This window comes from Protomyctophum parallelum (assembly GCF_964188405.1).
Source record: "Protomyctophum parallelum genome assembly, chromosome: 22".
NCBI classification, from domain to species: Eukaryota; Metazoa; Chordata; class Actinopteri; order Myctophiformes; family Myctophidae; genus Protomyctophum; species Protomyctophum parallelum.
In genome coordinates this window covers 18,419,800-18,447,155 of record NC_139714.1, presented here as the reverse complement: position 1 = coordinate 18,447,155, position 27,356 = coordinate 18,419,800, and the positions used below count along the sequence as shown (strand labels likewise).

Here is a 27,356-nt window from a genome sequence, read left to right as displayed (position 1 = left end):
CACAGCTACACAGGGCAGTGCTGCTGCTGCTTAATTGTTTTTTAAGGAAAGCAAAAAGGCCGTCCTTCTTCTCAGGGACTGTTTCACAACATTATTCTGTCTGATCAGTCCTTTATTAAGAGCCGAGAACAACAAAAACGTCAGACAGTTGTTGTTTCTGATCCAGTGAAGATGGTTTCGGCTGATCGGCGCTTGTTCTTTCCGCCGAGGACGTCGTTGCAGCTTTCATCAGTTTTCTCCTTCATCTGCGTCACTTTGTTGTTGCTGCTGGTCGACCTGAGGGCTGTGGAGTCCTATCACAGACCCAACATAGTTCTGATTCTCACCGATGACTTGGATATCGCCATCGGAGGTCTGGTAAGTCAGTGAAAACGGATTTATAATGTAGCTCTTAATTGTTTAATCTGGTGCACGTACGGCGCAGGATCCTGGTGTAAACAAGTCTTTATAAAACTGTTAATAAAATGTCCAGGTCAATCAATCAATGAATCAATCAATCAGTCAGTTGGACTCAGTCAGTCAGTCTCTAATGCTTTTTGGGGGTGTTACATCAGTGGTTTTCAACCCTTTTCATATTAAGGTGCATTATTTTGTTTTCGGAATTTGAGCCATGCAGGCATGCACGGACCACCATCTGATGACATTTAGCCTCTCAGACCCAAGACTAAAGAATATATGTCCACAATTCTTCTACATTCTCTAATTGTGTAGACTTATTGCAAATTGAGTAATGCAGATGTTTAACAATAATATCACTCTTGAGAGTGTAAAATGAAACCATTACGCTCTCAAGAGTTAAATATCTATTAAGGGTCCATTTGGTTTTTCCAACTCTCCATCATTTATCTGGGGACCACCTGGAACCCCCTCCCTGAAGGACCACTGGTGGTCCCCACCTGGAACCCCCTCCCTGAAGGACCACTGGTGGTCCCCGGACCACTGGTTTACATCATCTGATAGATTGATCTCTCCTGTCACACAATCCACTGTGATTTGTTTGAGGGAATAGATTTCAACATTATGTTTCTTGGATGTATGTTTATTAAGATTAAACATGTTATCTCTATGTATTGATCTTCTTTATTTTATTTCAGTCTCCAATGACCAAGACAAAAAGACTAATCGGGGATGCAGGGATATCATTCACCAACGCTGTAAGTACTATTATTTATATATATATATATATATATATATATATATATATATATATATATATATATATATATACACCATCACCTTACTCAACATTCTCCCTGTTATCAATGCTCAACCACTGAGACAGGCTAAAGACAAGAGAATATTGATCCTACTTTTCTGGTGACATAACCGATTTTCTGCAGTGCCTTATCTGCAAAAGACGGCAGGAGTTCAGCTATACCTGCAGTCTGTTCTTGGACTTTGACAGAAAGTAATAGGTGTGTGTCGACTGTGTGAAAACAGTTTGTTTTTTTAATTACCCATTAGCCTACAACCGTACATGCTGTATCTCATAAAATATGCATTCATTCATTCACTCTGTTATGCTTCGCTCTCTGTCCCAACTAAGGAGGAGGAGGCAGGCAGTACCTAAGATAAGAAACTATTAATCCTGGGTGCGTTACAGGATCCAGTTTAAGATTTTAATGTTTGCTTTTAAGGCTGTAAATGGGTTGGCACCTATGGAGTTACATTTGTCTCTTTATTAACCAAACAAAAGAAAAATTAACCAAACAAAAGAAAATATGGAGTTACATTTGTCTCTTTATTAACCAAACAAAAGAAAAATTAACCAAACAAAAGAAAAACATTTGAGAGAGAAAAAATCTAAACAGAACAAAAAACTATTTTTAATTCAAACAAATTAAAAACGCAATCAAAAAATATATTTGCAAGCAAAAAAAAAAAAGATTTGAAAGAAAAGAAAAAATAATTGAGAACAAAACTTTTAAAAATTAAAAAAAAATTAAATTAAAAAAATTTAAAAATTAAAAATTAAACTACATAAAACAAAATACTTACTAAATGTTTGGGTAATAATAATATGTGTTGTGCTAAATAAAATGTTTTTAATGTTTTTTTTCCTTCGTTTGCGAATGAAAGTTTTTTTTTTCTCATTGCAAAACGCCTTCTCTCTCTAAACCTATGTCTTTGGTCTCGATTTTTTTTTTCTCTCTCAAAACCTATGTCTTTGGTCTCGATTTTTTTTTTTTCTCTCTTGGATTATTTGTGTGAGGGGTGAAAGTTCAGAAGGCGGGTCCTACGCTGAAAAGATGTAAGACACCTCTCCATTGGCCACTGTCTTAAACCCTTGCTTAGGGTGCAAATCTCAACTGTTTTGGACGGGGGTGGGCTCGTTGGAATCGTGTCGCCCCCCTGGGGGCGTCTTTGGGGGGCTCAAGGTTCAGGGACCCCCAGGGACCCCCTGGGACCCCCCAGGGACCCCCAAATGGTAACTCTGTCATTTCTCAACCGTTTTTGACGGGGGTGGGCTTGTTGTGATTGTGTCGCCCCCCTGGGGGCGTCTTTGTGGGTCTCAAGGTTCAGGGACCCCCAGGGACCCCCCAGGGACCCCCAAATGGTAACTGTCATTTCTCAAATGTTTTGGACCGGGGTGGGCTCGTTGGAATCGTGTCGCCCCCCTGGGGGCGTCTTTAGGGGGCTCAAGGTTCAGGGACCCCGAGGGACCCCCAGGGACCCCCAAATGGTAACTCTGTCATTTCTCAACCGTTTTTGACGGGGGTGGGCTTGTTGTGATTGTGTCGCCCCCCTGGGGGCGTCTTTGTGGGTCTCAAGGTTCAGGGACCCCCAGGGACCCCCAAATGGTAACTCTGTCATTTCTCAACCGTTTTGGACGGCGGTGGGCTCGTTGGAATCGTGTCGCCCCCCTGGGGGCGTCTTTAGGGGGCTCAAGGTTCAGGGACCCCGAGGGACCCCCTGGGACCCCCCAGGGACCCCCAAATGGTAACTCTGTCATTTCTCAACCGTTTTTGACGGGGGTGGGCTTGTTGTGATTGTGTCGCCCCCCTGGGGGCGTCTTTGTGGGTCTCAAGGTTCAGGGACCCCCAGGGACCCCCCAGGGACCCCCAAATGGTAACTGTCATTTCTCAAATGTTTTGGACCGGGGTGGGCTCGTTGGAATCGTGTCGCCCCCCTGGGGGCGTCTTTAGGGGGCTCAAGGTTCAGGGACCCCGAGGGACCCCCCGGGACCCCCCAGGGACCCCCAAATGGTAACTCTGTCATTTCTCAACCGTTTTTGACGGGGGTGGGCTTGTTGTGATTGTGTCGCCCCCCTGGGGGCGTCTTTGTGGGTCTCAAGGTTCAGGGACCCCCAGGGACCCCCAAATGGTAACTCTGTCATTTCTCAACCGTTTTGGACGGCGGTGGGCTCGTTGGAATCGTGTCGCCCCCCTGGGGGCGTCTTTAGGGGGCTCAAGGTTCAGGGACCCCGAGGGACCCCCTGGGACCCCCCAGGGACCCCCAAATGGTAACTCTGTCATTTCTCAACCGTTTTGGACGGCGGTGGGCTCGTTGTGATTGTGTCGCCCCCCTGGGGGCGTCTTTATGGGGCTCAAGGTTCAGGGACCCCGAGGGACCCCCCAGGGACCCCCAAATGGTAACTGTCATTTCTCAACTGTTTTGGACGGCGGTGGGCTCTTTGGAATCGTGTCGCCCCCCCCTGGTGGCGTTCTCAAGGTTTTGGAGGTTCGGGGACCCCCCGGGACCCCCCAGGCACCCCCAAATGGTAACTCTGTCATTTCTCAACCGTTTTGGACGGCTCGTTGTTATTGTGTCGCCCCCCTGGGGGCGTCTTTGGGGGTCTCAAGGTTCAGGGACCACCCAGGGACCCCCAAATGGTAACTCTGTCATTTCTCAACCGTTTTGGACGGCGGTGGGCTCGTTGTGATTGTGTCGCGATTGTGTCGCCCCCCCGGGACCCCCCAGGGACCCCCAAATGGTAACTGTCATTTCTCAACTGTTTTGGACGGCGGTGGGCTCTTTGGAATCGTGTCGCCCCCCCCTGGTGGCGTTCTCAAGGTTTTGGAGGTTCGGGGACCCCCCGGGACCCCCCAGGGACCCCCAAATGGTAACTCTGTCATTTCTCAACCGTTTTGGACGGCTCGTTGTTATTGTGTCGCCCCCCTGGGGGCGTCTTTGGGGGTCTCAAGGTTCAGGGACCCCCCCGGGACCCCCAAATGGTAACTCTGTCATTTCTCAACCGTTTTGGACGGCGGTGGGCTCGTTGTGATTGTGTCGCGATTGTGTCGCCCCCCCGGGACCCCCCAGGGACCCCCAAATGGTAACTGTCATTTCTCAACTGTTTTGGACGGCGGTGGGCTCTTTGGAATCGTGTCGCCCCCCCCTGGTGGCGTTCTCAAGGTTTTGGAGGTTCGGGGACCCCCCGGGACCCCCCAGGGACCCCCAAATGGTAACTCTGTCATTTCTCAACCGTTTTGGACGGCTCGTTGTTATTGTGTCGCCCCCCTGGGGGCGTCTTTGGGGGTCTCAAGGTTCAGGGACCCCCCCGGGACCCCCAAATGGTAACTCTGTCATTTCTCAACCGTTTTGGACGGCGGTGGGCTCGTTGGAATCGTGTCGCCCCCCTGGGGGCGTCTTTAGGGGGCTCAAGGTTCAGAGACCCCGAGGGACCCCCCGGGACCCCCCAGGGACCCCCAAATGGTAACTGTCATTTCTCAACTGTTTTGGACGGCGGTGGGCTCTTTGGAATCGTGTCGCCCCCCCCTGGTGGCGTTCTCAAGGTTTTGAAGGTTCGGGGACCCCCCGGGACCCCCCAGGGACCCCCAAATGGTAACTCTGTAATTTCTCAACCGTTTTGGACGGCTCGTTGTTATTGTGTCGCCCCCCTGGGGGCGTCTTTGGGGGTCTCAAGGTTCAGGGACCCCCAGGGACCCCCCAGGGACCCCCAAATGGTAACTCTGTAATTTCTCAAAGTGTGTGAGAGAGAGAGCTATAGTAAGAAGAATATGCAGATGAATATAAATGGTTCTCTCTGTCTCTCCCTCCCATCAATAAAGATCTATCATAAAAATGTCAAGAGTTACCATGTGGAAGTCCCCAGGGGTCCCCGAACCTCCAAAACCCTGATAATGCGCCCAGAGAGGCAACACGATTCCAACGAGCCCACCCCCGTCCAAAACGGTTGAGAAATGACAGAATTACCATTTGGGGTCCCGGGGGGTCCCGGGGGGTCCCCGAACCTACAAAACCCTGAGAACGCCCCCAGGGGGGCAACACGATTCCAACAAGCCCACCCCTGTCCAAAATGCTTGAGAAATGACAGAGTTACCATTTGGGGGTCCCTGGGGGGTCCCGGGGGGTCCCCGAACCTCCAAAACCCTGAGAAAGCCCCCAGGGGGGCGACACGATTCCAACGAGCCCACCGCCGTCCAAAACGGTTGAGAAATGACAGAGTTACCATTTGGGGGTCCCTGGGTGGTCCCGGGGGGGTCCCTGAACCTTGAGACCCCCAAAGACGCCCCCAGGGGGGCGACACAATCACAACGAGCCCACCCCCGTCAAAAACGGTTGAGGAATGACAGTTACCATTTGGGGGTCCCTGGGGGGTCCCGGGGGGTCCCTCGGGGTCCCTGAACCTTGAGCCCCCTAAAGACGCCCCCAGGGGGGCGACACGATTCCAACGAGCCCACCGCCGTCCAAAACGGTTGAGAAATGACAGAGTTACCATTTGGGGGTCCCTGGGGGGTCCCTGGGGGTCCCTGAACCTTGAGACCCACAAAGACGCCCCCAGGGGGGCGACACAATCACAACAAGCCCACCCCCGTCAAAAACGGTTGAGAAATGACAGAGTTACCATTTGGGGGTCCCTGGGGGGTCCCGGGGGGTCCCTCGGGGTCCCTGAACCTTGAGCCCCCTAAAGACGCCCCCAGGGGGGCGACACGATTCCAACGAGCCCACCCCGGTCCAAAACATTTGAGAAATGACAGAGTTACCATTTGGGGGTCCCTGGGGGGTCCCTGGGGGTCCCTGAACCTTGAGACCCACAAAGACGCCCCCAGGGGGGCGACACAATCACAACAAGCCCACCCCCGTCAAAAACGGTTGAGAAATGACAGAGTTACCATTTGGGGGTCCCTGGGGGGTCCCAGGGGGTCCCTGGGGGTCCCTGAACCTTGAGCCCCCCAAAGACGCCCCCAGGGGGGCGACACGATTCCAACGAGCCCACCCCCGTCAAAAACGGTTGAGATTTGCACCCTAAGCAAGGGTTTAAGACAGTGGCCAATGGAGAGGTGTCTTACATCTTTTCAGCGTAGGACCCGCCTTCTGAACTTTCACCCCTCACACAAATAATCCAAGAGAGAAAAAAAAAAAATCGAGACCAAAGACATAGGTTTTGAGAGAGAAAAAAAAAATCGAGACCAAAGACATAGGTTTTGAGAGAGAAGGCGTTTTGCAATGAGAAAAAAATAACTTTCATTCGCAAACGAAGGAAAAAAAACATTAAAAACATTTTATTTAGCACAACACATATTATTATTACCCAAACATTTAGTAAGTATTTTGTTTTATGTAGTTTAATTTTTAATTTTTAAATTTTTTTAATTTAATTTTTTTTTAATTTTTAAAAGTTTTGTTCTCAATTATTTTTTCTTTTCTTTCAAATCTTTTTTTTTTTTGCTTGCAAATATATTTTTTGATTGCGTTTTTAATTTGTTTGAATTAAAAATAGTTTTTTGTTCTGTTTAGATTTTTTCTCTCTCAAATGTTTTTCTTTTGTTTGGTTAATTTTTCTTTTGTTTGGTTAATAAAGAGACAAATGTAACTCCATAGGCACCAGTCTATATATCGGAACTTGTAGCTCCCAAAGTATCGACAAGGGCCCTGAGGTCGACTGACCAGTCACTTCTCAAGATCCCTAAATCCAAGCTGAAATCCCGGGGGGGATAGGTCATTTTCTGTTGTAGCACCCACACTGTGGAATGAACTTCCACCTCATGTCAGAGCTTCTCAATCCTTGTCTGTGTTTAAATCACATCTGAAAACTCACTTGTACTCCTTGGCATTTGAACATACTGATTAAGAGTTGCTGCTTCCACTGCATTGTGTCCTTATGTTGCCCTGTTTATGTACTGTTGTTGTTTGTTTTTTCTTGATATTCTAGTATTTCTTTGTGTACAGCACTTTGTTTCAACCTTGCTGTATAAAAATGTGCTTTATAAATAAAGTGGATTGGATTGGGTGGGAAGTTAGTTAAACAAAAATACACTGTGCCTTTAAACGAACCCATATATTTTGTAGGGCTGTAACTCCATTAGTCGTGATTAAGTCACTCACTGTTATGTTAATCGCAATTCATCGCATGTGTATTTATTTTAGCCATTTGGACAGTGGTTTTCAACATGTGGATCCCCAAAATTATTTTGGGAGGTCCCCCAGATGATTAGCTTAATGTGCAACTGAACCATTGTTTTCTCAGTCAACAGTAAACAAACCAACACACAGTATACTATACAGGGTATTTTAGCATGTCTGTCAGACGTACCCATCTGCTGCAGCCTGTTTAATGCAGTAGCATCATGGTTTTAGTTTATTTCCAATAAAACAATAACATACTTTCGCATAAAGCCAACATACAATATGGCTATTATAACTATTTTAATAATAGTAATATATATATATATATATATATATATATATATATATATATATATATATCCTAAAAATGTTAAAAGATATTGCACATGATGACATGATTTTATGGGAACATTAACATTTCCTAATAATGATGACTCAATCAGGCAAGCTGGTACACTTCACCCTTCTTGAGATTCTAACTGCCTTTTCTGTGGAATTTCTTAACCTCAGACTTCCCAGTAATTCTGATAACATTGACGCACTTCAATGGAAGAAATGACAAAATCTTCACTTTGCTACATTACTAAATGCATGGTCAGGGACCATTATTTGGACAGTGGTTTTCAACATGTGGATCCCTTTGATTAGCTTAATGTGCAACTGAACCATTGTTTTCTCAGTCAACAGTATTTTAGCATGTCTGTCAGACGTACCCATCTGCTGCAGCCTGTTTAATGCAGTAGCATCATGGTTTTAGTTTATTTCCAATAAAACAATAACATACTTTCGCATAAAGCCAACATTCTTTTCCAGTCCCGTGTTAATTGGGGGTATTATATAAAATAGTACTTACCCTCTCTAGTCTAAGGTACAATGTGAACCGATAAAAACGGAGGACTTATTTGCTTAAACCATTTTGGGCGGGAACCCCTTTTGGTGTTTGCATTATGTTATGCTTTAGCTATTGAAAAATAACAGATCTAACAGCTCATAGCGCGCCACCAAGTGGCGTGCTACGAGCTTGTAGGTCTGCTATTTTTGAAAAATCGACTGACCTAGAAACATAGCTTTTTCAGACAACTCACGATGTAGAAGACATTTTTTTAATCTGATCTCAGGTCAAAATGGGTTAATTACATAAATCATGCGATTAATTGCGATAAAACGATTTAATGGTTGTTCAGCACTAATGTTTAATGGTTATCTCCTCCCTCCTATCTCTCTTTGCCCCATGGGGTCGTGTCTCTCTCTCTCTCCTCCCTCCTATGTCTCTTTGCCCCATGGGGTCGTGTCGTGTCCAGTTCGTGGCCAGCCCGCTGTGTTGCCCCAGCCGCGCCAGCATCCTGACGGGGAAGTACCCCCACAACCACCACGTGATCAACAACACGCTGGAGGGCAACTGCAGCAGCCCGGCCTGGCAGAAGAGCCAGGAGCCGGCCACCTTCCCCGCCTTGCTCCAGAACTACGCGGGATACCAGACCTTCTTCGCAGGGAAATACCTCAACGAGGTGAATGAGGGGGTTTACAATTTACAATTTAGGCATTTAGCAGACGCTCTTGATCCAGAGCGACAAAGCTCTGACAAAGCTCGACAAAGCGAAAAAACTAAAAGCATGTCATACATCACATATATAAAAAGTAGTTATCATGAATGTATAAACTGAGAACGTAACAGTGGAGTATCTATGTCAACTATACATACTATACTATATATATTATACAATATACATGTGTACTATAAAGTGCTATGACTACATAAAATGCAATTCTAGTGCTGTCTACGTAACGAGCTATAAGTCTGTCTAAAAATAGGGGCTAGGCTAGGGTGTGTGTGTGTGTGTGTGTGTGTGTGTGTGTGTGTGTGTGTGTGTGTGTGTGTGTGTGTGTGTGTGTGTGTGTGTGTGTGTGTGTGTGTGTGTGTGTGTGTGTGTGTGTGTGTGTGTGTGTGTGTGTGTGTGTGTGTGTGTGTGTGTGTGTGTGTGTGTGTGTGTGTGTGTTTCACAAGCAGACTGTCATAAGGTCCAATCACAGAGTAGTCATAAGATGCACACTCTGTACAGTATGGCATTGTGATGACTTGTGAGTCATGGTTCAATGGAAACGAGAACTGACTGTGTGTGTGTGTGTGTGTTTTCTAGTATGGGCATCCAGAGGCTGGAGGTGTGGAACATGTCCCCCTGGGCTGGGACTACTGGGTCGGACTGGTAAGTGTTAAAAAAAACGCCCTCATCTTTTCCACGATGCTTTAGGCTCCCAGTTTGATCACAGGCTCGCTCCCCCATCGTTGGTGTCGAGGTGTCTAAACCTAGTGTGTGTGATCTGATGATAACATCGGCAGTTACTAACCAATTTAACCGGACATAATCATGACACCTGTCACTCTTCCACACGGAGCTATGAGCTCATCAATGCTCGACACCAGAGGGCAGCGCTGCTGATTCGTTAAAACGTGCATATGATATGCACCTACATTTTGAGCTTATGTGAATCACCAGCATAGTAATTATTAGTCTTGGGGAAATCAACGGCCACAAGAGCCGTTATGTGGCCCATAACGTAGGTCACTGTTTCTGTAGCGTGAGGCAACTGGACACATTATATGAACACCCCCATGGACCTGATGCCAGTCTGTCAACATGGCCCCTTGATGATGCCGAGTGCCAGAAGCAAAGCGGTTTATTTATTTGGTACCATTTTTTTTTAATAGTCCAGGCGGGGGATTGAACCCCTGACCTCTCAATATCTCAGCCAGGTCACACTAAACACGAGGCCACTGAGCTGGTAATCACTAGCGTAAGGGTGATTTAAAATGGGTGTTTGAGGGTTGGTTGGTTGGGGGCACAGGTCTGTAATGCCAACAACCACTGCCAGACATACCTGGGGAAGAGGGTGGCATGGCTCGGACGGTGCACGTAAAACACGCAAAACATTATTAAGCAAACACTGCTTTGCACTACTAGGGCTTGTGCGTGTACAATGGACAATGTATTGATTATAATATAGACCCATAACATATCTTAGACTGGATATTGTCTATAGGTCTAGGATTTCGGATATCGTAATATGGCATTATTTTTGTTTTAAGTAAGAAAAACGGAATTGACATTGTCATCACGATATCATCACAATATCGATATTGGGGGTATTTTATTAAACTAAGTATCATAATGTTCGCTAATGTCCATATTGCCCCAGCCCTCTAGTGTGTACTGTCATCCATGCTTTTGTAGCATGGTTGTGTGTACTGTATGGGTCTAATATTGTGATCTGAGAACACGTTGTCATGAGTTATAGTGCAGTCACATTGAGTCCTCTCAATTTGTTCTGCTTTCTGCATGTGGAAGTGGTCTGACAGACATGCTAAAATTAGACTGTAAATACTGTGCATGCTATAACGACTGACTCCCTCGGCCTCAGGACGTTGTGTGTGGACAAGAGGTCAGCTCCTCTCACTCATAAATATGACCACAGACAACCTTATCTGTACTGTTGAATATCGTATAAACCAGTGTTTTCGTCGACTGAAACTAAGACGAAAAATGTTCGTCAACTACCTTTTTCCACTGACGAAAACGACATGGAAACTAAATGAAAACTAAGCTACTGTGACTAAAACTATTTTGTCAACAAATGCAAACTAGACTAAAATGTTATGAAGGGACTAGTGGGACAATAGATCCAGTATAAGTCATTTTACACTTGGTTGCATGCTGAAAATGCAAGCTTGTAGAGCGGTTATTTTCAGCAAGTGTAAAATCAGTCATTATGACGCCATCAAGGCCCGACAAAATACATTTTAGTCGACTAAATCAACTGTAGATTTAGACGACTAAAATCTTATATTTAGTCGACTAAAACATTCCAGGTGACTAAAATGTGACTAAAACTAAATGTAAACTATTCAAGAGACTATGACTGAAACTGCCGCCATGATCATGAGTAAAATATAAAGTGGAAGTGAAGCCTCCCTCCGTCCCACTTCTGTGTCGTCTTTACAGTCGCGCAAATCTATCTTAATATAAATCAAAATCATCTAAGCATACAGTATATAACTTGCTGCTTAGCAGAAACGGAAATAACAATATAAGATGTAAACATAATTTTAAGATACGCTGCCAAAAACAACACTGGTATAAACACATTTGAGTTACAGCTATAGGCTCGTGACCTGTCAAAGGTTCATTAAGCTTGTTCTATTTTTGAACTCAAAATGTTTGGAAAGATGGTGTAGCTCTTGGTTCCCACCAGGTCTCGACCAGTCTTGACCAGGCTCTGTGGGGCATATCATATTTTACAAATAAACACCCTAAAATAGATTATTACTCGATAATCAAAATGACATGTCGGACTTCGTGGTCAAAACAGTGCTACTTAACCCGCGGCCCATGGGCCTGCATGGGTCCCCTGCTTAACCCATTTTGGGCGGGAACCCCTTTTGGTGTTAGCATTATGTCATGCTTTAGCTATTGAAAAATAGCAGATCTACAAGCTCATAGCACGCCACCTACGAGCTTGTAGGTCTGCTATTTTTGAAAAATCAAAGAACCACTGACATAGAAACATAGCTTTTTCAGAAAACTGTCAGGATGTAGAAGACATTTTTAGAATCTGATCTCAGCTCAAAATGGATTAATGAATCTGCAGCCTGTCATGGTCATACCAATAAAGATATTATTGGTTATTTTCATTGTTTTGAACAAGATATGTAGGTATAGTATTAGTATTGTTTGTCCCAAGAGAAAGTTATAGTATTAACCACTTACTTATTTATTCACCTGTGATAACTCTTCTCTTCCCAACAATATGTTTTTGTTCATTGAGGTTTGGCGTTTATAGATGGAAATCTATAATGATTTTTAGACTAGTCGTGTAGTCGAGTTACAAAATAAACGTTTCAAAAATGACATTTTTAGCTTGGACTTTTGGAATTTTGCTCAGTGGCCCCTGATATCTTAAGTTGAGTAGCCCTGGTCTAGAATGTGGACCATGACGCTCTGAGTAAGGGGAGAGTTTTGCTGTGTAGTGTAATGAAGCAAGCAAGGAAGGAAATGTGCCCAAATATTAAATGGCAAACGCAATAGGATCAAACACAGTCTGTAAGCTGCAATATTGCTTTGCGTTGTATTAACCCATTTAGACCTGAGGACGGTTCTACAAATGTCTTTGTCTAAAGTTTTCTGAAAAACCCATGTTTCTATATCCGTGGTTCCCAAACTATTTCACGTCAAAGGAGCCCCAAAAATATATGTATTTGGCCACCGACCCCCATCTGAAAATATGTTGTTCCAGGAACCCCCATAAACAAAGATTTGAGTTAACATTTTCAAAAATAGCAGACCTACAAGCTCTTGGCGAGGCACTCAGTGCCGCGCTGAGAGATGAGATTGTAGATCTGCTATTTTTCAATAGCTAAAGTATAACATAATGCTTAAAATACCAAAAGGGGTTCCTGCTCTGAATGTATTAATAATGTTTTTCAACTGGATCAAACGGTGTCTGTAAGCTATAATTTGGCTTTGGCGTTAATATTAATGTTTTGGGTGTTTTTGCAGGAGCGAAACTCAAAATACTACAACTACACCCTGTCGATCAATGGGAAGGCTCAGCAACACGGTGCCAACTACAGCAAGGACTACCTGACAGATGTGCTGGTGAGTTATGTGCACCCCTGGGTAAACATTAGAGATGTCCCGATACTGTATCGGTCTCTGGGAAAAGTATTGGATCGGCCCTTATTTGTCATATCAGGTCGTATCGGTGAATATGCCAGTCTAACCAGCGATCCGACACGGGTAAGGGGTTGACACTATGCCAGTCTAACCACAGATCCCACACAGGGATAAGGGTTTGACACTATGGCAGGTAAATAAAATGTTGGGGCATGTGGAGTTTGCTTTGGAGTTGCCCAAACTGCAAGTGCACATTTGAGTGAGGAGTCTGCTATAAACATAACACCAGAGGGGGCACGGTGGCACAGTTGGTAGTGCTGTCGCCTCACAGCTAGAAGGTCCTGGGTTCGATTCCCGCTCGGGGCGCTGTGGGTGCTGGCGGTGTGTTTCCTCCTCCACGTCATCAGTGCCCCGAAGGTGAGGTTGGCGAAAGGGCCTTTCTGTGTGGAGTTTGCATGTTCTCCCCGTGTCCCCTAGGGTAGGTACCCTCACAAAAACATGCAGTAATCCTGGTCTCTAAACTGCCTCCCCCTGGCCATCCGGGGTCGCCTGATGGAGGGGAAAGGAACTGGTTGGAATAACGTGTTCCTTCCATGCGCTACGTCCAACCAGGGAAACTCCCCCCTGTCAGGTGTAAAGGAGCAACTTGGACACTCAAGCATGAAGGAAGCATGAGTTAAGTCCGTTGCTCTCCCCAGGTTGGCGGAGGGTGTGTAGAGCCCAGGATCACATTAGATGATTGACACAGGGGTGAAAAATGGGTTACAAAATCGTGGGATAAAAAATATATAAAAAAAAAAAACATAACACCAGATATATAGCTAGATGGCTATAAACACAACGTAAGATATATAATAACAAAAAACATCACATGGATGCACCTGGGACGTGTCCTCAGTGATGTATCCTGAGGTCAACAGGGTTTCGGGTCTCGCAACATCATACCCCTCACTCAGGCGACCCAGCCGGGAGTGATCAAGTCCCGACTTACGTCCCAGTAGCTACCCTCAATCAGTCCCATTAGGGAAAAACCAGGGGCACACAATCCGTTGGAACTACTCCAGAACTACTCTGCCAGGGCTGGGAGGTACACTTCTGGCACATGGAGGGACTAGGCTCTGTGGGTTGTCTCCTGTCCGGGCCCCTCCTACGTCTCACCAGGTCCACTCCTGCTCTCACCAGAGCGAGGACCTGTGCGTTGCACCAGAGTCCCAGCACCAGACAGTTCATTCAGGAGTGGTGGGCAATGGTTTCGCAGGGTCATGGTACTGCGGTTCCGCTTGCTGCTTGCATGGCCCTCCTAAAGGCCTCACCGAGGGTTGTTGGGCTTCCTCCTCACGGAGGACACAGGCTGGGGCGCTAACCCATACTGCTCACCCGGTTGCCGTCTACATTCCGGCTGTCACCCGTCTCTCCGGTGGTCACCAGACTATACCTGGTTGTCACATAGTCTAACCATTCCTATGAGTCACTATAAATAGATGAACTATAACAAAAAACATCACATGGATGCACCTGGGACGTATCCTCAGTGATGTATCCTGAGGTCAACGGGGTTTCGGGTCTCGCAACATCATACCCCTCACTCAGGCGACCCAGCCGAGAGTGATCAAGTCCCGACTTACGTCCCAGTAGCTACCCTCAATCAGTCCCATTAGGGAAAAACCAGGGGCACACAATCCGTTGGAACTACTCCAGAACTACTCTGCCAGGGCTGGGAGGTACACTTCTGGCACATGGAGGGACTAGGCTCTGTGGGTTGTCTCCTGTCCGGGCCCCTCCTACGTCTCATCAGGTCCACTCCTGCTCTCACCAGAGCGAGGACCTGTGCGTTGCACCAGAGTCCCAGCACCAGACAGTTCATTCAGGAGTGGTGGGCAATGGTTCCGCAGGGTCATGGTACTGCGGTTCCACTTGCTGCTTGCATGGCCCTCCTAAAGGCCTCCCCGAGGGTTGTTGGGCTTCCTCCTCACGGAGGACACAGGCTGGGGCGCTAACCCATACTGCTCACCCGGTTGCCGTATATAGCTAGATGGCTATAAACACAACTCCAGATATATAGCTAGATGGCTATAAACACAACTCCAGATATATAGCTAGATAGCTATAAACACAACTCCAGATATATAGCTAGATAGCTATAAACACAACTCCAGATATATAGCTAGATAGCTATAAACACAACACCAGATATATAGCTAGATGGCTATAAACACAACTCCAGATATATAGCTAGATAGCTATAAACACAACTCCAGATATATAGCTAGATAGCTATAAACACAACACCAGATATATAGCTAGATGGCTATAAACACAACTCCAGATATATAGCTAGATAGCTATAAACACAACTCCAGATATATAGCTAGATAGCTATAAACACAACACCAGATATATAGCTAGATGGCTATAAACACAACTCCAGATATATAGCTAGATGGCTATAAACACAACTCCAGATATATAGCTAGATAGCTATAAACACAACTCCAGATATATAGCTAGATAGCTATAAACACAACTCCAGATATATAGCTAGATAGCTATAAACACAACACCAGATATATAGCTAGATGGCTATAAACACAACTCCAGATATATAGCTAGATGGCTATATGAGATCACGACACTGGTATCGGTATCGGACACAGAAATTGAGGTATCGGGATTGGATCGGAAGCGCAAAAAGTGTATTGGGGACATCCCTAGTAAACATGTACAAATGCTATTACAGGCTATTTTGATCACTCCTTCTTTCCACCGTCTCTCTCAGGCCAACATGTCTCTAGACTTCCTGGCGTACAAGTCCAACTACAGGCCGTTCTTCATGATGATCTCCACCCCGGCCCCCCACTCCCCCTGGACCGCGGCCCCTCAGTACCAGGACAGGTTCAAAGACACCAAGGCTCCCAGGGACCCCAACTTCGACGTTCACGGCAAGGTGGGGCCACTAGTTCTGTTTTCTAACCACATGAACCCCAGCTTCCCTTTTTCTGGGTGGCGGTGGCTCAGGGGTAGAGTGGCCGGATGGTAACCGCAAGGTTGCTAGTTCGAACCCGGGCTCCCCCATGAGTTAGTGTCGAAAGTGTCCTTGAGCAAGACTCTGAACCCCTAATTGCTCCTGATGTGCAGGTTGGTGCCTTGCATGGTTTCCGCCGCCATCGGTGTATGAATGTGTGTGTGAATGGGTGAATGTACATTCACCAATCTATGCATCAAGCTTTGTTTATTTTTGTTTTGTTGTACTCATGTTTAGTAGACTTATCAGCATTACTGTTAACCAGTGTAAAAAGACGTGTATATCCGAATAATTGTAACTGTATGAAAAGGTGTCTTATGAGGGATAGGCCACGAGGTGGCATGACACTTAAATAAAGTCATGCATTCATTCATCTATGTAAAGCGCTATATAAATGCACCATTTACCATATAACCCATTCTGACCGGGCACCCATTTTGGTGTTGGCATCATGTTATGCTTTAGCTATTGAAAAATAGCAGATCTACAAGCTCATATCGCGCCACCGAGTGGCGCGATACGAGCTTGTAGGTCTGCTATTTTTGAAAAAATCGAAGAACGACTGACATTTTTAGAATCTGATCTCAGGTCAGAATGGGTTAATCAGACCAGTGTGTGTCCAGTGGAAACCTCGTATGAATCTGATCTCAGGTCAGAATGGGTTAAGTGAACATTCGCCAAAAATAGCAGATCTACAAGCTCACACACCCCTCTGTTTATTCCCTAAATGTTTCCTACCAGGACAAGCACTGGTTGATCAGGCAGGCCAAGACGCCCATGACCAACTCCTCCGTGGACTTCCTGGACGACGCTTTCAGGAAACGGTCAGTCTCCTTTGTACACTTTACTCTTCATCATTAACTCATTTTGACCTGAGACCGATTCTTTTTAAAAGCCTTCTAAATCCTAACAGTTTTCTGAAAAACCTATTTTTCTATGTCAGTGGTGCTCAACCTTTTTCACGTCAAGGACTCCCAGACTTATCTGTATTTGGACCCATCTGAAAATATGTAGTTCCAGGGACCCCCCCCCCCCCCAGCAGCAAAGATTTGAGTTAAAAACATTCACTCTGAAAGAATATATATTCAAAGATTTGCTCCACATTTTCATGAATTTTCTAAAATAGCAGACCTACAAGCTCTTAGCATGGTGCTATTTTTCAATAGCTAAAGTATAACATAATGCTTTAAAACACCAAAAGGGGTTCCCGCTCAAAATGGTTTAAGCAATGTCACACTTGACAGTCGTGCCTTACTGTCATTAATGCACGTCTGCGTTGCTGCAGGAACAAGTCGATGGGCAACTTCCGCATGCAGCACACGCAAAATCGTAAATTATATGAGATAATTAGCCCACGAGCACGTGGGCTAATTATTGTGAGTTTGAGATGCGCGCAGAAACGGAACCAACTCATGTCGGTGGAGAATAATGTTGCATTGTGTCCTCACTTCCCGCAGGTGGCGCACTCTTCTGTCAGTGGACGACTTGGTGGAGAAGGTGGTGAAGAGTTTAGAGGTCAGAGGAGAACTGGACAACACGTACGTCTTCTTCACCTCCGACAACGGATACCACACGGGTACGTACACACACACACACACACACAAACACACACACACACGGGCGGGCCTTGATGCCATCGTAATGGCTGATTTTTTTCACTTGCTGAAAATAGCCGATCTACAAGTCCACAACGCATGCAACTAATTGTAAAATGACTTATACTGGATCTCTTGTCCACTAGTCCCTTCCTAACATTTTAGTCTAGTTTTTATTTGTTCTAGTCTCAGTTTTAGTCACCGTAGCTTAGTTTTCATCTAGTTTCCATTTCGTTTTCGTCAGTGGAAAAAGGTAGTCGATATTTTTCTTCTTAGTTTTAGTCGACGAAAACAACACTGGTGTAACGGCCTGCAAAGGTTGAGAACCACTGCTCTAATCAATCGCTGTGGCTGTGGCTCTCCTTTCTCTATTTGACATGGTCTTTCCTTCATGTTGTGTCTCTGTTCCTCAGGCCAGTTCTCCCTTCCTCTCGATAAGAGACAGCTGTATGAGTTTGACATCAGAGTACCTCTAATGGTCAGAGGACCCAACATCAAGGCCAACCAGACCAGCCAGGTACACACACACACACACACACACACACACACACACACACACACACACACACACACACACTTGAAATGTTTATTTATGTCCACATAATGAGAAGTACAGGAATACCTTGTACAAAGGACATAAACACTGCTAGTGCAGTTTGACAATAGGAGAGCAGCCAGTATACAACGTGCATGGACGGTAAAGCATCGTTACATACAGTACAGCTGACATGTCGGACACAGGGCAGCAGACATAAATCATGGATAAATGAAACAACGCCTCCTCCAAATTGAGCGGCTTCCTATAATGGCTGAAACTGAGCAATACCTCACTAACTGCTTGGCTCTCCTTTTGGAAAGGCCGGCCATTTGTAAGCCCCTCACAACCAACTTATGCACATGCCCTAGGCTGCCAAAGATAAAAAACTAAAAGTTTACATCTGTAGCCTAGCTGTGAGATGGTCTGCACTAGCTGCTGATACTTCAGCACTTTGGTTAGAAAGGCTTCTTCCAGGCTGTAGTCAAAGGTACAGCCGACCACACACACACACACACACACACACACACACACACACACTGTAAGGTGTTCTCCTCTCCTCTGTGTTCTCAGATGCAGGTGGCCAACGTTGACCTGGGTCCCACCATCCTGGACATTGGCGGTTACAACGTCAACAACACGCAGATGGACGGCATGTCCTTCCTTCCCGTCATGGTGATCTATTTTCACCATTTTTATTGTTTGTGATGTCTTTGCTGATCATCGCGTGCATGAATCAAAATTGCCATATTAACGACTACAAATGTCAGCTTAGATGTGCGCCGATTGCCACGCATTGAAAATTGCTCGGCTAATTTGGACTGTTTTTCAAGATTCAAGATTGCTTTATTTTGTCATTTGTTTCCAACTGTAGCAGCAGAAAAAAAACGAAATTACGTTTCTCCTAGTTAAAAAAGACAGCACAGGCTCATACAATAATAAATTATCAGTGCAAGACAATACTAAGTATAAATAAGTCCTAAAAACTACAGGGATTACAGGATTGCGGTTAAAAATGATAATACCGTATTCTATATAATATATAGAATACGGTATTATCATTATGATCAGAGTACAGCCGCTTCTCCTTCGCCTGGACAGGAGCCAGCTTAGGTGGTTCGGGCATCTGGTTAGGATGCCTCTCGGGTGTCTCCCTATAGGGAGGTCCTCAATGCACGTCCCACTGGGAGGAGACCCCGGGGCAGACCAAGGCACAGTTGGAGGGATTACATCGACTCACTGGCCTTGGAACGTCTCGGGATCCCCACAGGAGGAAGTTACTAATGTTGCTATGGAGAGGAAAGTCTGGGAGCTCTCTGGTGGAGCTGTTGCCCCCGATCAGTATATGTACAGTAGTTGAAGCATTGTGTGTGTCCTTTCAGGAGGGCAAGGTGAACAGCACCACCTGGAGGACAGACATCCTGGTGGAGTACGAGGGAGAAGGTCACAACACATCTGACCCCGCCTGTCCCATCCTGGGGCCGGGAGTCTCGGTACGTATATCTGACCCTCCTGTCCCGTCCTGGGGCTGGGAGTCTCGGTACGTATATCTGACCCTCCTGTCTTGGGACAGACCTGGAGTACCGGTCCGGTACGGCAGACCACTGTTGATTTGGACAGCACATTTTGATTTAGTTTTAGTCAGTTAGTCTTTTGAGTAAAATTTCATCTAGTTGATCTAGTTGACTAAAATGTATTGTGGCAGAGCCTTGATGGCGTCGTAATATAATGCCTGATTTTACACTTGGCTGCATGCTGACAATGGCAGATCTACAAGCTCAGATCGGCTATTTTTCAGAGTGCAAGACAAGCGTAAAATGACTTGTCTTTTAGTTCTACTGGATCTCTTGTCCACTAGTCCCTCCCTAACATTTTAGTCTAGTTTTTATTTGTTGACGAAATTGTCACATTTGGCCTTTTTGTTTTACATCTACATACAATTCAATTTCAATTCAAAGGAGCTTTATTGGCATGAGAACATACATAGCCAAAATATAATAAAACGGTACAATCTCTCACAGCTTGTAGATCTGCTATTTTCACTCATTTCTGAAATGTTTTGAAAGATTTCAACTATGATAATTATCTCAATATAGGAATAGATTATCAATAGATTAAAAAATGAATAATTGTTGATTATAATGGTTTAAGTAAGATGACTTGATTAACTGCTCCAGGCCTATAGTTCCAAAAGCTACTAGTGTTCTGAGTAGTGTTGTTTTGTACCCCTCTCTCTCTCTGTCTGTGTCTCTCTCTCTCTTTCTCTCTCTCTCTCTCTCTCTCCATCCAGGAGTGTTTCCCAGACTGCGTGTGCGAGGACTCTTATAACAACACGTATGCCTGCGTGCGCACCATCGCCTCCTCTGCCGACCTCCAGTACTGCGAGTTTGATGACAATGAGGTATGGGGGGGGGGGGGGGGGGGCGTTCTGTCCTAAAACGCCCACTATAGATTGCCTCATTCTGTGGCAGCCTTCATAAAATGAATGCACCACGTATCTGTGTGTACATACATGTGTATGTACGTCTGTAATCCACATAAACTGCAGAACCGCTTGCCGGTGTCGAGCCCGTCGGTTGTCCAGAATCAGCACAAAAACCTCTGCCCAGGCTCCGGACGGGCCGGGCCCAAATCCAGATTACCTCTAGATCTCCATATATGGACCTGGCCTGTTCTGACGTCACACTGAGTTTCTGACATCACAATGTTGCGTGACCTCGTCCCTTTATTAAGCCAATTGATCACACCTGATCACCCTCCAATGAATGGGCACTGATCACCCCTGGAACTATGGAGCTGGCCTGTTCATTGTGATGTCAGGACATCTCCATATATGGAGATCTATGGGCGCCGGTGGATTTACTGTAGGCAAAGGCAGGCAGCTGCCTGCCGCGCTGCCGCCGCCTGGAAAATAGAACTGGTTCTATCGGCGTGCCAGGCGAGGCGCCAGCGCGCGTCGGACGCCACCGGTGTGCGATAGGTTCATTGAAAATAATGGAGGCGGCTGTTTTGACGCGCGGCGGTCGCAGACGGTGTGTGATGGGCTTTACTTGGCTACGTTTCTGCCTCCCCTCCGACAACCGGTTATTTAAATTATATCGCCGGTCATTTAAATTATAGGCCGTCGCCTAGCCGCTACTCAAGGCTGACAGACAGTGTATCAGACAGAAGAATAGACATATTTATAGCGTATCATGTTGTCTTTCCCCAGGTGTTCGTAGAGGTTTATAACATAACGGCGGACCCCTATCAGCTGAAGAACATCGCCAAGTCCATCGACCAGGAAGTGCTGGAGAAGATGAACCACCGGCTGATGATGCTGCAGTCGTGCTCCGGGCAGACCTGTCGGACGCCCGGGGTCTACGAACCACGGTGCGTAAAGAACAGTTTGACTCCATAAAACGCGTAACCCGCATTTTAATCAAATATTCTACGCTGCCGAGATTGTTTTATTACCTTTAGAGCATATGCTGAAGTATTTGGGCTTTTCATCCGTAAAATGATCCGTCCGTTTGTTATGATAATCGGCACAAGATCCGCCTCTAAGAGGCAAACGCCCCGTCCACTTGCATTGGCCTCAATTTCCCAGAAGCCCTAGCAGGCCACAGCATGTGTTGATTTCCGGTTTCGTCATCATAACATGAAGGTCTCGTCTACAGCTCTGCAGCAAAGACGGAGTTTCTTTTTAATTATAAAAATACGGCGAATTAAACACATAAAACAAAAGGCGGGAATGTCCTATTACGAGCGGTGGAACCCTGGATTAAACAATTAGCGGCCGTCAAACTGTTAACATAAACTAAGCCCGGGGTCTACGAAACACTGTTTGGAAAGAGTTAACTAAAACTACGCCCGGGGTCAACGAAACACGGTGTGTAAGGAGTTAACTAAAACTCGTAATGTTCGTAATGCTATAGCTGGTGCTGGTTGCACCTCGGTGATGGCTGCGCCCCTCCGCGGATTTTGTCTATAGCTGGAAGCCTGGAGGAGAGGGGCAGTGACTTGGCCAATCACTGCTGACCCGTCAACTGGAGACCCTAGCTCTGGCCAATGGTGAGCGACGTTGCTACGTGGCGGCCATCTTACCGAGGGGCAGCATAACGTTGTGTCTATGGGGCAGCGTACTTGTGTAAATTTACCCCCAAAAAGTAGAAATATGGAGTTCTGAGGTTTCTATCATACGGCAACAATATATAGTTTTCTCTCTTTCTAAGCATCTAACATGTAGTCATCAGCAGGGGGAACTTTGATCCATGAATCGGGAACAGAGTCTCAGAAAACTTTAAAAAAATTTAGAAGACATTATGTATAATCAGTTCTCAGGTCTAAATGGGTTAACACGTCGCCGCGTCATTTTCCAGGTTTAAGTTTGACCCTCGTCAGATGTTCCCCGGCCACAGACCGAGCGTCGGCAGAGCGAGGCGAACGGCGAAGTAAAACCACAGACAGACCCACACATCAACAGAGGAGGAGGAGGGGCGGCGGCGGGGAACGAAAGACACACACGGAGCAAAAAGGAGAAGATGGAGGGAAGAAGGGCTGTTGTGTTAAAAAGGTTTTTCTTTCTTTTCAGTCTTTTTTTTTCCGGCTGCCTTGTTGTAACCCAGGCATCCTTTTGCCAGTTCGTCATGTATTGGAATAGGCTGCCTTGTTGTTGTAACCCAGGCATCCTTTTGCCAGTTCGTCATGTATTGGAATAGGTTGCCCTGTTATTTTTTTTTACATAGCAGCAGTTCTAAATTCGGAGGCCTTTCTAAAGTGCAATGCCCACCATTTGAATGTTCTTCTTAGGTGTGGGGCTTTGTTTCGTCATGGCCCCAGGGTGTTCAACAAGTTAGATTATTCAGACCGGTTGTGCAGGTTATTTTTTAAGATTTTATTTAATTTCTTTCCAGATATTGGTAACCGTCTGTGTTCATCTAGTGTCTACGTTGAAATGAGCCGGTGTGTTCACACCGAGGATGTTCATCAGAGCAGGCATACTGGAAAGCGATTTAAATCATTTAATAGACAACTCTATTTTTCCACAAACGAGCTAGATCTTACCGTACTGTACGTCTCGAGGTACCCTCCTCCCTTTCTTTTTGCCTTTCAGAATCTAGTGAAGAAGAAGAGGGACTGTTGGTCGGTTGAGCCAAACCAGAATGATGTGCCTAATGCACTGCTGATAAGAAATAGTGAGCTCATAATATACTGAGACCGAAAGAGACACTCATTACGTGTTTTGTTTTGCTTTGTTGCACCTGGTTCATTTCTCAGCTAGGAATGAATGATTGACTGAAGAAGTTTAATGAAGTCATTGGATCTTTGCTAGCGATCGTACTACCCTTTCCCGTGAATGCTTTCACACTCGTATGGAAACGACACGTCCTCTTGTCATGTGTGGAGCGCGCACGTTGTTTTTATTAGTGAAACATTTTAACACACAGGATCTTTTTTTTTGTATTTTTGCTAGTTTAGTTTTCGTGTGACTGTCGGATGACCCGGGGGGCAGCATTGGTTTGATTCATTATAAGAAAATGTTTATTTTTTTTATTTTATAATCGTGGACTAGTTGATTTATCTCTCCCAGATTGACTTTTCATTTTGTCCATCATCCCCCGGTACAATATTGCAGACAAAACTATCACTGTTGTTAACGAGACAATGCACGCAGACACACTACTGTATGTACAGTACAGCGCTACGAAGGGAATGCTGGACAGTGATATTCCACTAGCAAACATTTCATTACTCACCAATTTAATTGATACTTTACTTTCATCACCTCGTGATGTTTCCACTCATCAGGGTTATGGGGTCGTTCACTTCCAATTTAAACAAAACATCAAATCTTGGCAACAAAATTCAACAATTGTTAAATAATTATCTATCGGAGTTTACATGTTTTAGGGCATGTAAACTTATTTTTGAGAGTGTAAAATGAAACCAAATAGACCTGTAAGGATCCATTTGGTTTCATTTTTCACTCAAGAGTTGGCAATTTGGTTGCTAACTCAATCACTTAGCACTTTCTTACATTACTAGGGTTAACCCATTTTGGGCGGGAACCCCTTTTGATGTTTTAAACATGTTATAATTTAGCTATTGAAAAATAGCAGATCTACAAGCTGGCACGCTATGAGCTTGTAGGTCTGCTATTTTTTGAAAAACGTGAAAATGTGTCGCAAATCCTGACAGAAAACGGTTTATAAATTTCGAGGTCAGGCCTAAATGGGTTAATGTGGTTACATTGGAAGTAGACCGAGTGCCCCAACACTTTTTTTTGCTTTACTTTGTATAATGTGAATCTTCTAAGAAGCTTTTTTTTTGTTCTGTGTAATGAATGAATATGGTAACAGTAAAAGAGTGGGATAACTCGTACGGGGGGGCTACTTCTATGGAAGTCATTTTCACTGCCAGAAAACTAGCTGGGTTGTTTTTCTACAAAATGTAATTTACAAGGTTGGTCATCCTTTTTCATACTGTAGGTTTTAAAGAAAAAAAGGCAGTGAAAAGAACCCATTTTAAATCCTTTGTGGCCCAAATAATAATAATCACCAGCTTGCAAAAGTAACACAAAATCAGGCAAAATCATCAGATTGTATTTTTCTGGGATGAATGCATAGATTAAACATCACTTTTTGACCTACAATTAAAGACGTTTAATGTATGTAGGTCAGAAGTAAATTACTTAAAACAATCTCAAAAGTATTTTATCTCTTGATTTGAACTGATCACTTAGTACTCAGAATGAGGAAAATATATTTGTAATGATCTACTTCATTACAGAATGTCTACCCCTAAAAGACATTTTGTGAAAACGTATCATTCAACTGATTTATCTGGTTTGTCTCTGTGGTCAACATGCATCAATTTAGTATTTGTTTGAAATAATTTGTCTTTTCTTTTTTTTTTGTCCCAATTTCACCACTGTCTGAATTGTTTTGTTACACTTTTCTTGCATACAAAATGTGACACAGTAGTACACAAGCTCATACCACATTATTATAGTTCATTGATCATTCATGACCAAAATCATTTCATTACAATTCTGTGTCGGTTCTCAGACACACGTTGCACCTTTTACTGTATAAAGCAAAGGCTTTAACACAATAAATCCACACAATGTGAGCAAGTCTCTGCTAAATGTCAAGAACTCCATGCTCTAGAGTCTAGTCTATGCGAAGTCTGATTTAAGGCCATGTCATTACTTTGTCAGACCACCAGATGTCACTCTACAATCTTGTTTGAGTGACATGTTGAGAGAGATCTTCATTTTTTTTTACAGTCTATGAGAGAGACACAGTTGGACTACATAAGTTTGGAGGTCAATTTTGTTGACCATTATGACAAAATACACCCCCATTGTCTCCTCATAGACTTTGACGTTTCTAACACAACGGCTACCTTCAGGCCAGGATTGGTTCTTCTTCCATTTCTGGAACTTGTTGATTGTCGCTATATGGGGAAACTGAATTCACTGATGCACTTTCCTATCTGTCAGAACTGTTTTCTTGTTTTGGCACCTGTTGTTATTTTAGTTTGTTTTTTCCAAGAGTAGTTTTTATTATGATGGTGTTTTCTGGCTTGTGTTTTTTTGTCCAAATAAATACTCTCGAATCAAACAAAAGCTTATTCTTTTCCTCTTTATGTTTTTCTTCTTACTTTCACATGTTCTGTGTGTACATATATAGGCGAGGTTTTGAAGAGAATAAAAATGAGTGGCCTTTGACCAAAACATAAGCTTTGTCTCTAATAATGTAATCTCTCTGTCTCAAGACCATAGACTCTCAAGACACAATCAGAGCTCCCGCAACTGAATCTGTCGTTACGTGTAGAGTTTGGCCCAATTCCAATCGCCTCCCCTCAAGCCCTGCACCCTCACTGACTTAAGGTACGTCAGCTGTGGGGGCAGGGACGAATAGTTTTGGGGGCCCGTGCCGCCCAACCGCGACGTTTATAGGCTATATACCACCATGTTTTCATGTCCATCTCTATATTTGTTGCGAGTCGCAGTTGCAGTTAACTATGGAATTGTGCATTTCCCGTCAGTCTGTGTGTTGGTCGGGCACGTGACATCATCAGGGATGGAGATCCCTGATGCCATCAATATTGACCAGCACTTATTATATTTATAAGTGCTGATAAATAATCATTATACTTTATAAGCTTAATCATAACACATTATAAACTTTATTATAATGACTTATAATATCAAGTATTATAATACTTCATAACTTGCTATGTATTCCAGGTTTATAACGCATTATACAAAATCTTATGAGACAATATAATTTTCTCAAAAACATTTATAATTATATATATATATAAGTACTTATAGTAGTACTAATGATCATAACCCATTATAAAGCTGATTATACTGACTTATTAATGTAAAGTATTATAATACCTAAAACATAATATCAACATCCTAATACTGTCCAATAATTAGATACGGAAGGGGGGGGGGGGATTATGCCCTGTTCAGAGCCCGGGCCTTTCATGGTGGTTCTTACCGTGGGTCCAACCGACTCAAGGCCGGGCACGGCACTGCACTCCCAGTAGTGGTGGTGGTGCGGAACGCGTGTGTCGAATTTGAAGTCGTTGGGCGAACGGTTCTTGTCTCGACTCTGTCTGTCCCTTTTATGCCCATATTTGGAGATTTCTGTATCTGCTTCTTTAATGTTTGTTTACAGCAGTTAAACATTGACGTCATGTGGCAGCCACAATGGGCCCTCACTTTTTATACTTCTGTAAACCTGTGATGTGACACTAAAGCTACGAGCTTGTAGGTCTGCTATTTTTGAAAAATCAAAGAACCACTGATACAGAAACACAGCTTTTTCAGAAAACTGTCAGGATGTAGAAGACATTTTTAGAATCTGATCTCAGGTCAGAATGGGATAAGGCACAGAACTCCATATATAGGAATAAAGTTACACAGAGAGACAGATACAGAAATCTCCATAAAAGGGACAACAGACAGATAGGTGGAACGGGTACTCTGACACGGGTACAACGGGTACTCTGACACGGGTACAACGGGTACTCTGACACGGGTACAACGGGTACTCTGACACGGGTACAACGGGTATTGCATATAGCCGGGTGGAGCATGGATCTCGTACTTCCATCGTTATACCGACTCTGTGCTCTACAACCGGGCAGTGGTAGTACAGATGAAATGATAATAATAAAGCTTTATTTATATAGCACCTTTCAAGAACAGGTCACAAAGTGCT

General features: G+C 44.6%; 1 protein-coding gene across 2 annotated transcripts; it reads left to right on the top strand.

Annotated features, from left to right (window-relative positions):
* On the top strand, window positions 1-25,661 carry gnsa (glucosamine (N-acetyl)-6-sulfatase a). Of its 2 annotated transcripts, XR_014568809.1 has the most exons (15): window positions 1-357; window positions 1,095-1,154; window positions 8,613-8,819; window positions 9,450-9,515; window positions 12,864-12,962; window positions 15,757-15,924; window positions 16,744-16,826; window positions 17,460-17,578; window positions 18,011-18,114; window positions 18,706-18,807; window positions 19,515-19,625; window positions 20,423-20,533; window positions 21,344-21,504; window positions 22,494-24,204; window positions 24,258-25,661. XR_014568809.1 is itself a non-coding variant. In XM_083757966.1 (14 exons), exons 1-14 carry the CDS (start codon window positions 172-174, stop codon window positions 22,567-22,569), a joined length of 1,653 nt encoding a protein of 550 aa, XP_083614092.1. In that variant the 5' UTR covers window positions 1-171; the 3' UTR covers window positions 22,570-25,661. The 2 variants fall into 2 exon arrangements, 1 of the variants encoding a protein (XP_083614092.1); XM_083757966.1 differs by having other exon boundaries at window positions 22,494-25,661.
* The last annotated feature ends 1,695 nt before the right edge of the window (window positions 25,662-27,356 follow it).